This window comes from Schistocerca americana, chromosome 4 (assembly GCF_021461395.2).
Source record: "Schistocerca americana isolate TAMUIC-IGC-003095 chromosome 4, iqSchAmer2.1, whole genome shotgun sequence".
Lineage (NCBI taxonomy): Eukaryota > Metazoa > Arthropoda > Insecta > Orthoptera > Acrididae > Schistocerca > Schistocerca americana.
This window is the reverse complement of record NC_060122.1, coordinates 91,834,744-91,849,515: the sequence shown is the minus strand read 5'-3', so window position 1 is coordinate 91,849,515 and position 14,772 is coordinate 91,834,744. Positions and strand designations below refer to the sequence as shown.

Below are 14,772 nucleotides of genomic sequence, written 5' to 3'. Positions count from 1 at the left end.
AGCCCTCGAGACAGTCAAGGGACTTCAAAAACTGTTATCCGTGAAGTTACTGTGTAATTTGATGAGTATTCAGAAGGCAGCACATAGAGCAGAAGTAATGTTGCCATTTTATACATAGTGCATAACTAATACAAATTAAGTTTCGTTAGGACGCACAAGATCGTCATTATTAGCGCTCGATCTTTAAGACGTTAATTACTGCTATGTTGTGGTCTTCATAATGACTCTTGAACTGATGCACCTCTCCACGTTAGACTAACCGGTGCACGAGCGTTCCCAGATATTCACCCAGGAGGGGAAACTAGCCATTTTTTTCAGATTACTATTGTGGTGAATCTGAGAATGTGTGGACCCCCAGAATCAAATTTAACAGGAAGTATTATTGTACCTGTATGTCAAACATGATTGATAGTTTTTTAATGTAGATTGCTTTGTTCCCAAATAGATAAGCATATGGCAGAGTACATTTGTTTGTATTACAAACACGAATGTAGATGCTGCCAAATTGATTAAAATTGTGCCCGTTTCTCCTTAATTTCATTATTACCGCCTCATTAATTATACAATTTATACAATCTATCTATCTAATTTTCAATATTTTTCTATAGCGCCACATTTGAAAAATTAAATTCTCGTCTTGTAAGTAATGTTTATTGTCCACATTTGACTTCTATCCAGTGCAAACACAAGACTAATACTATCAGGTAAGACTTAATAACACGTAAATTGATATCTGTTGATGTTAACAAGTTTTCCTTTTTCAGAAATGCTTTTCTTCCTATCGACAGTATGCATTTCGTATGATGACCTTCAGTTATTTTGCTGCCCAACTAGCAAGATTCATCTAAAACATTTAGTGTCTCGTTTCCTAATCTATTTCCCTTGGTATTGTCTGATGTAATTTGGCTGCACTCCATTTGTTTTGTTGACGTTCATCTTACAGCCTCTCTTGAAGGCACTACATATTCTGTTCAATGGAGCTTTCAAGTCCTTTTCATTGTCTGACAAAATTACTCTGCATCTCTAACTGGGAAACCTTTAAGTTTTTATTTGTTCTGCCTGACTGTAATTCCTTTTCCAAATTTCTTCTAGGTTTCCTTCACAGTTTTCTCAATGTACAGATTGAATAACGTCAAGGATATGCCACAAATCCGTTTCATCATTTTTCTCATCTACTGCTTCCCTTTCATGCCCTTCAAGTCTCATGAGTCGCGTCTGATTTCTGTACAAGTTGTAAATAACCTTTTATTCTTTGCATTTTATCCATGCTGCCTTCAGAAGTTCAAAAACTATTTTCCATTATAAATATACTGCCATAAATTCTTAGTGATTGAGTTTTATAGAAAATCTGTAGTAAAAGTACAAGCAAGTGCTCGGCTTCAAGTATTAATTATTATGAAATTCTACATCTATCTCATATGCTCCCATATGCTGCTCCCAGTATAGTTTACTTCATGTGTGTATGCTTAAATTTACTTGGTAACTCCGCATCTCTCTATTAGCTTATTGCTTTATGTTAGTGGTGTGTTAACCTAAATATTGTAACAATTAACATATCTATACCAGCAATCACAATGTGTTCAAAGTGTCAGATTATGTCAAGTTGGTTTGGCGAATCTGATTCATCAATCCAAATTACTGAAAAATTTCAACTAATGGCTGTTTGTATTTTTGCAGTCTGCTAGAATTAAACTGTTTAGTTTCTTTCTCAAACTGAGTGTTTTATTCAGTTATAACATACCTTAAAACAGGATTTGTTTCTGTCCTCCCTACCCTAAAGAGAAAAGAAATGCTGCACTTTCACCTATAACCAGTGGTATTTTACCACTTGTAACAGTGCCAACCTGTTGCTCCACCCCCACCCCCTTGATCCCATCATTGATTTTCTGCTTTTAACCCATCCAGTTTACCTGTCTCTTTCCTGCTGAGGTGCAGGCCAGGACTAGTATAATCCCATTTACTGATAGAATCAGCATGAACTACACCAATGTGTAACTGTTCATTTGACATTAGCAGCCATTCCAACTATAAATTAACTCTCTTCACAGAAGATTTCAAACAAGGTTGCTCATGTTAACTTGGACCAGATACAGACTGAGCACTGGTATAGCTTGATGCTGAGGCTGAGGCTGTCTTTACTGGGTCTCACACTGTATTGTATTCACAGAGTAAGTTTGTTGATGATGTAAGATTAATAACAATTAGATTGTACATAATACTTGTCTTGCAGAAAGCATATTACATTTCACACATGGAATAAAGAGCTACTACTCAAAGGTAGTCCACGCCTGATAGGCAGTAATGATAAAGATGTAACAAGCAGCCAGATTACTAACATACATTGCCTGGTACTCCCACTATAACCACAGTATCTTCTTTAGTGAAATATGTACAAAGTAATCTTAAATCCTTAGACCAACACTAGATTAAAAAAACAAAAACAAAAAAGATGGCTATTGTACACCTACATATGCCAAGGCCCATTTGTCTGTAACTGAAGCAACAGGACAAATTTATTTTTCACTTTCACCAGAAATCTGTTAGAAGAAATCCTGTATCTGTTCCTTCTAGTGTGTATTGTCAGTTACAGCCTCACTTTACCCTTCTCCCTCTGTAACATGTTCAGGTCTTTCCTAGCCTTATTTAATTCAACTTTAAAGGCAGCAATTTTCACCTTCTGTTCCATACGCTTCCCATCTTTACTGCATATCCTGTAAAACCACTGAAGGGCCTTTCAACTACAGTAACCCCAATGGGGAAAAACTACAGCATTTATCACATTGTACTTTGGAACTAGCAATTTTGCTGGAAATTAGGAACTTTTCAGATAACGTAAATAATAATTTAGCAAGAATAAGTTACCTAAATTACCAAGAAAAATGAAAACATGCCTACTAAAATTTGGCATACACAAAACTCTATGTAAACAAAACTACTTGTGCAAATTAAAATTTACACTACCTTGTGAAAATATGAACTAAATAAGAAAGGAATAATCCCTACTTAATAATGTTGGAAAGAGAAAACAATGAAACAAGTCTGTCTCTGTAAACAGAAATAAGACCATAACCCAATTATGATTTTTTTTTTTTTTTTACAAGTGATATATAAAGAAAAGAGAAAACTTTAATAGGAGGCTTAAAGCACACAGTAGAACATGTATTTCTTGTGTAATTTGCACTGTAATGTTATTACAAGCTAAATAACTTAACCTTATGACAGCTGTGCTATCTCCGAATTAGGGCAAAACTTCTCACTCTAATAGTAAGGATTTCCTTCCTGCAGTCAACTGTTAGCTGTATCCATTGTAATTTATTTCCTTTGTTTAACTTTAAATTAGGCTATTATGATCTGCAAAAGTTAGGGGCAGGAGAAGAGAGAGAGGAAAGGAGGAGTAGTCAACCCAGTTCTAGCACAAAATTGTTCCAATAACCAAACTGTTCAAAACTTCTCATTTCATTCTTTTGAATGCTGCAAGCTTGTTTACCCTTTCTTTTTACTTGTATTGTACGCTGAAAATTCCTGTGGTTGCCCAGTGTAGCTAACATTTTTTGAAAAATCTGCTATAACTCAGCAATGAAATATTTCTAAAAACAAAGATGATGTGGCTTACCAAATGAAAGTGCTGGCAGGTCGATAGACACACAAACACACACACAAAACTCAAGCCCTCACAACCAATGGCCGCCCCACCAGGAAAGAGGGAAGGAGAGGGAAAGACGAAAGGATGTGGGTTTCAAGGGAGAGGGTAAGGAGTCATTCCAATCCCGGGAGCGGAAAGACTCACCCTAGGGGGAAAAAAGGACAGGTACACACATGCACACACACACACACACACACACACACACACACACACACACACACACACACACACATACACACACACACACAGACACAAGCAGACTTTCCCTCTCCTTCCCCCTTTCCTGGTGGGGCGGCCATTGGTTGCGAGGGCTTGAGTTTTGTGTGTGTGTTTGTGTTTGTTTGTGTGTCTATCGGCCTGCCAGCACTTTCGTTTGGTAAGCCACATCATCTTTGTTTTTAGATATATTTTTCCCACGTGGAATGTTTCCCTCTATTATATTCATATCAGAAATGAAATATTGATACATGATGAGATGTCATTAAATGGTGGATTGTCTTTTGTTTCATTATTCATCATCCAGTCTACAAAAAGCACCAGCTTTTTTAAACTGTCTTTTCTTTCTGCAGGTAAATACTTACCACAGAACCATAGGCAATTGGTCTTTCCAAATGGCACTCTCATAATTCGAGATACAAGGAAGGAAGACGATGGTGGATACTTATGTGTTGCTAGCAACCCTGATGGTCTTACTTCTCGAAGTAAATTGATTGTGCAAGTTATGGGTAAGTACCAAGTCAGTCAGTTGCTATTATCTAACAATCTGGTATGGTCTGCTTTTTGTCACGTAGAAGTTTGCGCCTAACTGTCAGTAAGCTTGACTTGTTCTATAATCTTTCTCTTCATTGAATTTTTTAGTATCACATTTTGTTTCTTTCCTCCAAGTCTCATGGTGTTCAGAATAATCTATCATGTTTCAGTTAGTTTGATTTTTCACTTTACTTTTCTGTTTTAAATGAATTTGCTTCTTTCCTGATCTTCTTGTAAAGATTACCAACTAGTTATGCATAATTTAAAAATTTGCGAGGTTAACTATACCTATTTTCTGTTGTAGCATTTTATTTCTTTCTGCTCTTACATTTAACTCAATCATTTCTCTAGTAATTCTATGAGCATTACTGATGTTGAGCCTGTTCAGTACAGACAAATCTTTAACAGTACAGGGAACATTTGACAGAACAAAGTGTACTTTGTTTTTAATGCTGTGATTGGGATGTTTCTTTAACATATTAATCATCAGCATAAAGCAAAATTAAATCAGTCTTTCTCCTTGTAATGTTACTGACATTAATTTTATGTTCATGTGTTGTTTGTTAGGCCTACTGTGGTTTTATAGTTTCCTGCAACTGTCTCTTCTTCTTTGTGATTGGCATCTTTAGCACTAAAATCACTGATTAGTTGTTAGAGTGACAATATTTTCCTCTTATTGTAGGGCATGTGGCATAGTTTTTTAAAACTTTGGATTATCTATGTATAGTGATGATAGAAAGCATTATTATGTTACTGTTGTGACAGCTGGAGATTTATGCCAGATTTGAATCCAAATCTCCCACTTATTACGAGGAATGCCCTTAACTCCCCCTCTGCAGGAATGACTTGTACTTTCTATATCACTGATGTTTCACTGTTACTACTTCCAAATGCCACAATCAGAGGTCATTCCATTTAATGTGTGAGTAGAATCACTGGGATTTGAAGGAGGGTCAGGCTGTACCACAGACCCAAGTACATGAATATTTAGAGAAACATTGATGTCAGTTCGCAGTGAACAGGTGATCCATGTTTGAATTCTGGTTTGTCTCAGACACTTATTTGTCATAATGAGTGCGTAATGTTGCAATAGTTGTGTAAATGAAGTGATTTCTTTGCTTTCAACATTTCTGTTGATATTAATTTATCTCTTTTTAAATGTTTTAATGTTAAGCACTATTATATTTAATTCTTCGGTAACCACATTTCTACAGTAATTATGCTCACACACACACACACACACACACACACACACACACACACACACACACACACACACACACACACACATGCGGCCACTTTGTCTGGCTGCCAAAGCTAGGCTTTGCTATCTGGAGCATGCGTGTATGTTTTCTAAATCAGAAGAAGGCCTTTTGGCCAAAAGCATGCTTGTTTAGCAGTCTTTTTGGTGTGCCTGTCTGTGCCTCACCATCTCCACTATATGTTAATTAGGAATGTATCCTTTTTATAATATTATTGTCAAGTGTAATTAATAGTTCAAAGGGTTTATTTCGTCCCATTCATTTCAAATTGACATACTTATATTACATCATTCTGGTCATCTTACCAAAAGGTATAATCATTATTTTGAAAATACATTTTTAATTGTGAATACCTTTCTGTAATTGCTTGCTCTATCTATTGTTTTGTGAGATGATTGAGACTGAAAAATACTGTTTTGCATGTTAATTTTCAAGGAAATTATTGCTAATAGTATGATTTTTAAAACAGCTACGTGTCCTCTATCTCTTATATATTCTTTATTTTCAGAGCCACCTTCCATTGATCCTTTTTCCACAAAAAAAGATGCTCAGAAAGGCACGAGGGTACATCTACATTGTGTTGTAATCAAAGGTGATCCTCCTATAGTGTTTCGATGGCTGAAGGATGGTGAAAGCATCCCGCATGGTTTATCTGTTATTGAAAGAACAATAGATGAGTATTCAAGTACTCTGACATTCAATAGGGTTATGGAAGACCACACAGGAAATTACACATGTGTTGCTGAAAATGCTGTAGCCAATACAAGCCATACAACTCAACTTACAGTTAAAGGTAATTATCTTGCTTATTCCTTCTGTACTATCTTTGTGTCAGCACTTTACTACTATTCCTGAAAAACGACATGACATCACTTTATGGCTGCTGAATTGTTCTCAGACACACACAAATATGTGCTTTTGTATTTCAGATATAAATTTCTTCACCAGGAACTTCTACAGCATCTTTTCTATGTGTTCTTTATTGTTTTTTATGTTTATTCATAGTATAATATTGTGACTCTACCCTTTGTTCAGTAAGGCCGTTTTATGATTGATATGTAAAGATTAACGTGTTAAACAATGAATCTTATTAATTTTTTGTCATTTCACTTCTTAAATGGCCAATTTTTCTATTATCTTCCATTTTTTGAGAGAAGATTGATCATAGTAATAACTTATTTGCCACATGCCAATAGTAGATTTCTTCTCAGCAGTCTCCAAATGGAAATGGAAAGAAGAGAAAAACAGTGGCAAAATTTGGGGATCTTTGTGGGGTATCATAAGTTTAGCTCAGGTGGTTTGCCAGTTTGCCGGCATGAATTATGTGCTGTACAACAAGTTTCCACCTGTGAAGTTCTGAGGGACTGATACTATAAGACAGAATCCAGGTAGCCTGAGTGGTGAAACAAGCACAATATTGATGGTAATTGTGATATGAAATATGCTCTGCGACAAAGAAATGTGTTATTAATGATGGAGCTTGAGGCACGTCAACATTTAATGTGACTTTTGTGTCTCTCATCATAAAGATCCTCCCCTTCTTTAGCCACCTGTCTGGCTTCTTGTTTGTAAACTTAGCATACGAAACTTTAAATAATTAAGAAGATAGAAGATAATGTGACCAATCACTGCAAATGACCATCAAGATTATTTCAGTAATTATAATTGTGCTGCCTGTGTAGTATGTTTTCAGATATAATGAGAAGCAATGGAGTTATATCTAACTACATAACTCAGCAGTGCTTCACAACTGCTAAACATGTATGGGAATTGGGTATACTTCCTAATCTCCTTCTCTGCCTGCCTCTCTCTCTCTCTCTCTCTCCCCCCCCCCCCCTCCCTCCCCCCTCTCCTCTCCTGCCCTCGCCCTGACCCTCCTCCTCCTCCTCCTCCTCCTCCTCCTCCTCCTCCTCCTCCTCCTCCTCCCCCCCCCCCCTCTGTCCATGCCCTCCTCTCCTCTCTCTCTCACCATCTCTTCCTCCCCTCCCCCCTCCCTTTGTATGTCCATTTCTCCCCCCTCCCCTGCTCCATCTGCATCTGTGTCCATCTCCTCTTCTCCTTTATATTTGACCTTCTGCTTTTTTTCTTGTTATTGCGAATGAGACCTTGACTGGAAGTCAATTAAATCAGTTGGGATCATTGCTGTATCAGGTATGAGAGAGACCTCTCTGGCTGCTAGATCTGTGACGATAATAATTTCAAGGACAGTATTTTGCATAGCTTTACTCTACAAATGAGTGGGATTACAAAGTTTTGGACGATTCAGATTCTGCATTAGTATTCTAATGATAAGCCAGTAAGCTATGAATACAACTTTCCTGTTTTCTGGTAAAACAACCTGTGAAGCAGAAAATGAAACAACACTACACTGTGTATACAGTTGTTGTTTAAATTCATATATGAAGAGAAAGAATATGTGAAAGAAACAATTTGCCTAATGGCTTAAATGCCCTGCTATCATAATTAAAACTGACAAGAAGAAGCAAGAAAGAAAACAAAACTGATTATTTTCGTAACCAGTGCAGCATTTTCTTTCTCACACTTGATTTTAAAACAAAACCTGTACATTGTTGTTTAAAAAGTGTATAGCCTATGTCCATATAAATGTTTATGCCAATTTGACTCTAAATTTGTGTATTTTACTATTCGTGTTACTTCTGCATAATCTTTAATTGACTGTATCGATACCAGTTTGTAGTGTGATATATTGTGAAATTCGAACATTCGCAAGTGCTGTGATGAGTTCCAACTGTTATCATCAATTGTAGACTTAAACTTGTTTGTGCTCTTTCAGAATTTTTGAGAACACTAGGCCTATCCTTGTTCAAAACAACTGTTCTCTACTTTCATTGTATAATTATGAGAGAAATATGTTATTTTTTAGAATTTTTGGACACTCACAAAACTATATTTTCTTGAGTTACCAGTATGTGTGTTTATGGATAACTTATTTCATAGCAAATCAGTAACTGTGATTCACAATTACTACCAAAGAATAGATCACCCTAAATTTCATTATATATCAACATAAATAATGTACATTTTTAAGAATTTCTGAAATTATCATATTTCATAGCAAATCACCTTTTGTGATTCACAGTTACTGCCAAAGAATATGTCACCCAAAATTTTATTTTACATCAATGCAAATAAACATGCATTTTTGAGCATTTCTGGAAGTTACCATTTTTATGTGCATTGCTTAATATGTAGTAAATTGGCATTTATGATTTATTTACTGTATCAGTTATTCTAACTAACACATTGTGTTACATCTAATTTTCCCTTAAATAGCAGTATATATTACCTAAATTTCTCATAAATTAACTCTTTTTTCTAGTTTATTAATAACTACAATTAACCTCAAAAGTATTGGGAAATCAGTAATTTTTACCACAGGTTTTTCTGTTGCTTTGATAGAAATCTTGTTTGTGTATTTGCTTCATTTCTGATGGGGAATTAGTAGTTTTTTAGCTTAACAGATATAAAAGACAATCAGCAAGCTTAGTTTAAAGTTATATGTTTACTGTCCTGTAATACATTGCACCAGTCAAAATGCAGACCCACTGTGTATGCTGTTTTCAAACATGAGGTGAGTTATTTGATGTTTGTAAGCACCTGGAAATCACGCTGACTATTGTTGAATAATTTGCAGCTGCTGCGAATTAGTGTGTTGGAAGAGCTCCCAAGAGTCACGTGCCTGTGGCACTAGTACCAATGGTGCTTCAAATACTATCCTTCCCTGTGGATCCTGTCCCCTATGCAGAGAGTATGGGGTCCATCATTATTCATCCATTTGATTGCAAGTGGGGTTCCAAGTGGTAGATCCAGGTATTCTGAACAGTATGGACCAGGGAGGACTTGTGGTATTATACTGATTCCCCTAACCAACAAGTTTGAGATGCTATCTTTCACTGAAACTGAAACTGAGGCAATGGGGCTTACTTCATCTGTTTTGGAGAAACCTGTTTTTTTTCTGTTATCAATAAGAGGCAAAACTGAAAGGGTAGGGTGTATTAATTTTTGGGAGTTCAAACATGTGGTTGAATGATGATACCCCTTACTCAGTGAGTATGCCTGAGGGCCTCATTCAAAATGTTGAAGAGGCTATTCTGGCTACCATTGAGGGAACAGCGTGCAAGCTAACAGATGGGGCTGTAATTGTAATATGTGGGGCCTATAAATGGTGCACTGCAGCCCACTGTGACCAATTCCACCACTGAAACATGAAGCAAGGATAGTTTATCTAAGGAAGAGGTTGAAATTGTGTTCCATTGAACATGTTTTTATGTACAAGAATGCTACAGGCAAGAACACAGTCCTACAGCAACAAGGTGCAGTTTTCAAGCATGGTTTAATGTTCCAAAAAGACCCGATGCAAAAAAAAAAAAAAAAAAAAAAAAAAAAAATTGCAAGCTTTTCACCAAATTCCAAGGAATAGGCTGATTATTTAGCAAGGAATGTTTGTCCTAGGCCAACTGAAGTTACTCCTGTAAATGTCACCAAGGTTTCTGGAACCAGACAGCAAAACCCAAGAAAAATCAGAAGCTACCAGGCCATACCGGTACATGCTGTGTGACAGAGGGACTGGCCTTGTGGACCATATTGTCACAGAGATTGATAACAAAGGATTTGATATTGGATGCATCTGGTTCACAGATGAAATACACTTCCACCTGAATAGAATCATGAAAAAACAGAAATGACAATGTTGAGATTCTGAAAAATGCCCATCTGTATGAAGTGAAACCACTGTTTTCTCCAAAAGTTTCTGTGTGGACTGCAATAAACAGCAGAGGCATTTTTGGCCCTTTTCTTCATGTGAGAAATGATTACTAGTCAACGTTACATTGCAATTAAGGAACAGTTTGTCACCACACAGCTAGCTTTGCAGGATCAATCAGGCATTGAGAAGTTCGTGCAAGATGGGGCTAGACCAAATTGCACCAATCAGGTGTTTCAGTTTCTTGATGAATACTTCAGGAGTAGAGTCACTGTGCTGGAGCATTACAAATTTACAGGCACAGTGATGGGTGGTCTCCAGTGACACAGTAATTCTGTTAGAGATAGCACAGGAGCAGTTGAAAGCAATGGACAGTGTCTTGAAAGGGGGATATAAGATGAACATCAAGAAAAGCAAAACAAGGGTAATGGAATGTGGTCGAAGTAAGTCAGGTGATGCTGAGGGAATTAGGTTACCTGATGAGAGGTGAAATAGAGAGGATATAAAAATGTAGACTGGCAATGGCAAGAAATGCATTTCTGAGGAAGAGAAATTTGTTCATGTTGAATATAGATTTTAAGTTTTAGGAAATTTTGTGTGAAGGTATTTGGAGTGTAGCTTTGTATATATGTGATACATGGATGATAAACAATTCTGACAAGAAGAGAATAGAAGGTTTGAAACGTGGTGCTGCAGAAAAGGGCTGAAGATTAGATGGATATATTGCATAATTAATGAGGTGGTACTGAATAGAATTGAGAAGAAAGAAAAGAAACTTGTGGCACAACTTACTTAAAACAAGGGATCGGTTGATAGGATACGTTATGTAACATCAAGGGATCACCAGTTTAGTACTTGAGGGAAGGGGAGGGGGGGGGGGGGGGGGGGGTAAAAATTGTAGACGGAGATCAGGAGATGAATGCAGTAAACAGGTTTAAATAGATGTATGCTACAGTAGTTATTTGGAGAAGGAGAGGCTTGCAAAGGATAGATTGTCAAGGAGACCTGCATGAAACCAGTCTTCAGACTGAAGACCACAACAACAACAACAGATGTCTCAGTCATTTCTTCATTTTTGTTCTGAGCAGAGTACAAAAACTCTTGGTGAGTTATTAACATACACTAAGATACAAGTTTGACACTGTTTTAGATCTTGGGATGCATCGTAACAAGTCAGAGACTGACTACAGTCTCAAAAGTTTTCAAAATGCCTTAAAGTACTGTTTTGGGGCTGTGGTGATAGACAAAGAAAATCTTTGTTGCATGCTAGTACAAGATCAGCCAAGACTAATCGATCCACGATCAGACTGATACCTTATCTTAAATGCTCAATAAAATGCAATGATTTCCACATGATAATTAGTGCAGAGAATGCAACTTGCCTCAGGAGTTGCAGTTTCCTTAGGAACTGAGTACTGGAGACTTGGAGCAGTGATCTGAATATCTGACATCTAACAGAGTACGCCCCGCTCACAGTTGTTCAGAGATAGTCAAGTGTAACATGGAATCAGAAATATCAAGTTTAACCCATAACAGAATGAAGGAATTTGCTGTCCATGAATGACCTCCACTTCAATCTGCAGCCTTATTCTCATCACAAATTCTTTTGCATAGAAAGCAGTAGTTTGTACTACTATTTCTGCATTATCATGGGGAGACATCAGTTGTGTGGCAGTGGGAGTTTAGTGTTGTGAAACGGCACGTGTAATATGGTGCTTATTGTCATTTTCATTGTTGGGATCAATACTGTTAATGGCCAAAGGTATGATGACCAGATGTGCCACTCTTCACATGTGAAGTTGGGCCAGACATGTCATATGACTCTAGCTGCTGTGATGGAAGTCTTTCTCACTTGGTAGGATATACAATGATTGGTCAGCATGTTCCTGGATCTGAATCAGGGCACAAGGGAGGGACTATGGAGCTCAGCACAAGGATCATAATGTGCTCAGCTATCACACAAATTAAAAAGCAAGTAAGCACCAGATGCATTACAGTCATGCAGTAATTCACAAAATTTTATAATTTTGACATTGGCTTTGTATGCAAAGTCAAAGTCCCATCATTCATCTTTCTTTAAAAAAAAAATATTACTTTGGATCAATCAGCATTAAAATTCAATTTACTATTGGGCATTTATTCAAAATTAGCATATGTAACATAATCTAAAACGTTAGTTTCTTTTATGTTAAAATAATCCTTGTCAGACAAACAATATACACTTGAAAGACCAGGTTGAAATATTAACTCTGTAATGTAAAAGATAGCTACTCACTGTAAAGATGATATTTTGTGCTGCACATAGGCATGACGAAAAGGCTGTTGCATGTAAGCTTTTGGCCAAAACCTTCTTCAGAAAAGAAAAACACACACACACATTCACACAAGCAAGCACACCTTGCACACACAAGAGTACTGTCTCCAGCCAGAAATCAACAGGTACACGTTGAATGGGAGCAATGTTCAGCAGCAGAGCAGGGAAGATGGAGGGATAGCAGGGTGCAGGTGGGGGATGAGAAATCAGCACTGTCTGGCAGGGCACTCAGGAGAGGGCTGCCAGGCATGGTGTCAGGAGGCTGTGGGGGAGGGAGAGGGGGGGGGGGAACACGGAGCAGGCAGGAGAGAAGCAGAAAAGGGGAAAATACCAATGGGTGCACCACCAGAGAGCAGTGCACAATGAGTATGAGGGGAGGTGAATCGTGAGGAAGTGACAGGACAGAGGAGGTCATGGAACAGAAAGTGCTACATGGATGGATTGTAAGGACTTGCTTCTGAGTCTTCCACAGGGATATGATCCCTGGGATTGAGGGTGGTATAGAGATGAACTAGGGTGTTGTGGAGGTTGGGTGGGCAATGGAACAACACTTTAGGAGGGCTGGGAAGCATCTAAGTACGATATCCCTAATTTCAGGGTATGATGGTATATAATTAAAGCCCTGACAAATGATGTGGTTCAGCAGTTCCAATTCAGGGTGATATTGGGTGATGAAGGTGGTGCTCCTTTGTAGCTCTTTGTTGGTGGTGGTGGGAGGATTGGGGTTATGTGGGATATGTCATGGGAAACCAGTTTGTACAAACAGATTTTTGCAATGAGGGTCACAACACATTTCCTTTGGGGATACCTGAAATATGTTCCACATCTGTTGATGCCCCCCATCCCAGATGACATTCTATATCTTCCCTACCAAGAAATACTCAGTCCAGTCACAAATATCACTTTATGCCCCAAACAATCATACCTTCAATAATATTCATAGGTGTGGTACTGATATAAATGTGTTTCAGAAAATAAGAAAGGCTGCATCTACCTGACTGCCTTGGGCTTTCAGGATGTAATATGAAAAAGATGTGAGCTCTGTTTCACATAGTTGATGTTTTCAAATTCTATCCTGGTTGACATGGAGGGGCCAATTTGTTTGAGGTACCTCTTTACATTTGAGCTCTGAAGATGTTCTAAGATTCTGTGACAAATTGATGTCAAGGATATTCAATGGGGTAGTTTTTCTCCTGCCTTTCTTGCAGATAGGTGTGATTTGCACTATCTCCTAAGTGCTGGGCAGCTTTTTGTTCAAGGTCTCAACAGTAGATATTGTTTAAAAAGAGACTAACTCAGATGCAGATTTGGTATATAATCTGATAGGAATTCTGTAAGGCCCTGGAGTTTTGTTCGTTTTAGGAATTTCAGCTCTTTCTCAACATCAGTGACTCTACTTTGCAGTGGTGTGACAATGAAATTGGGGCAATACTTCTGGGAGCTCCTTTGTATACGAACATTTGAAAATGAAGTTCAGCATTTCTGCTTTTACTTTGGTACCCTCAGTTTCAGTTCTTGTCTCACTCAGCATTGACACTAACTTTAGTACCACTAACAGTCCTTACATATTGCTAAAATTTCTTTGGGTTTTCTGAGAGATCCTTTGATAATATTCTGCCATGGTAATTGTTGAAGTCTTTAAGCCTTGCCCTCTTGATAGCCAAACACATTTCATTCAGCACCCCCCTATCTATAGTCCTATGCTTTGTTTTACATGTCTTATGCAGTAAACTTTGTTTCCTTAGTACTTTTTGAACAGTGGCAATATACTATTGAGAGGCCCTCCCATCATGAATTATTCTACTACATATGTATCTATAATGTGGTCAACTACTGTTATACACCTAAGCTACAGTTCTTCTACATTTTTCTCTTGAAAGCTGAATGTTTCATGTTCCTTATTGAGATGTGACACAACTACCTCTTTATCTAGTTTGCTGAACATCTATGTTTTTAGTTGCCCTTTGTGTTTTTATAATCATTGTTGCTACGATTGCCTCATGGTCACTAATACCAGTTTCAATGTGGAGACTCTCAAAGAGGTCACACCTATTTGTTGCTCTTCTATCCAATATATTTC

General features: G+C 37.6%; 1 protein-coding gene across 1 annotated transcript in view; it reads left to right on the top strand.

Moving 5' to 3' along the window:
* The window catches only part of LOC124613276 (Down syndrome cell adhesion molecule-like protein Dscam2), a 190,338-nt gene that overhangs the window by 51,009 nt on the left and 124,557 nt on the right, over positions 1-14,772 (top strand). Inside the window, exons 3-4 of the mRNA XM_047141970.1 lie at positions 4,213-4,368; positions 6,164-6,448. Coding sequence (XP_046997926.1) covers positions 4,213-4,368; positions 6,164-6,448 — 441 coding nt within the window. The remainder of the gene's footprint in view (positions 1-4,212; positions 4,369-6,163; positions 6,449-14,772) is intronic.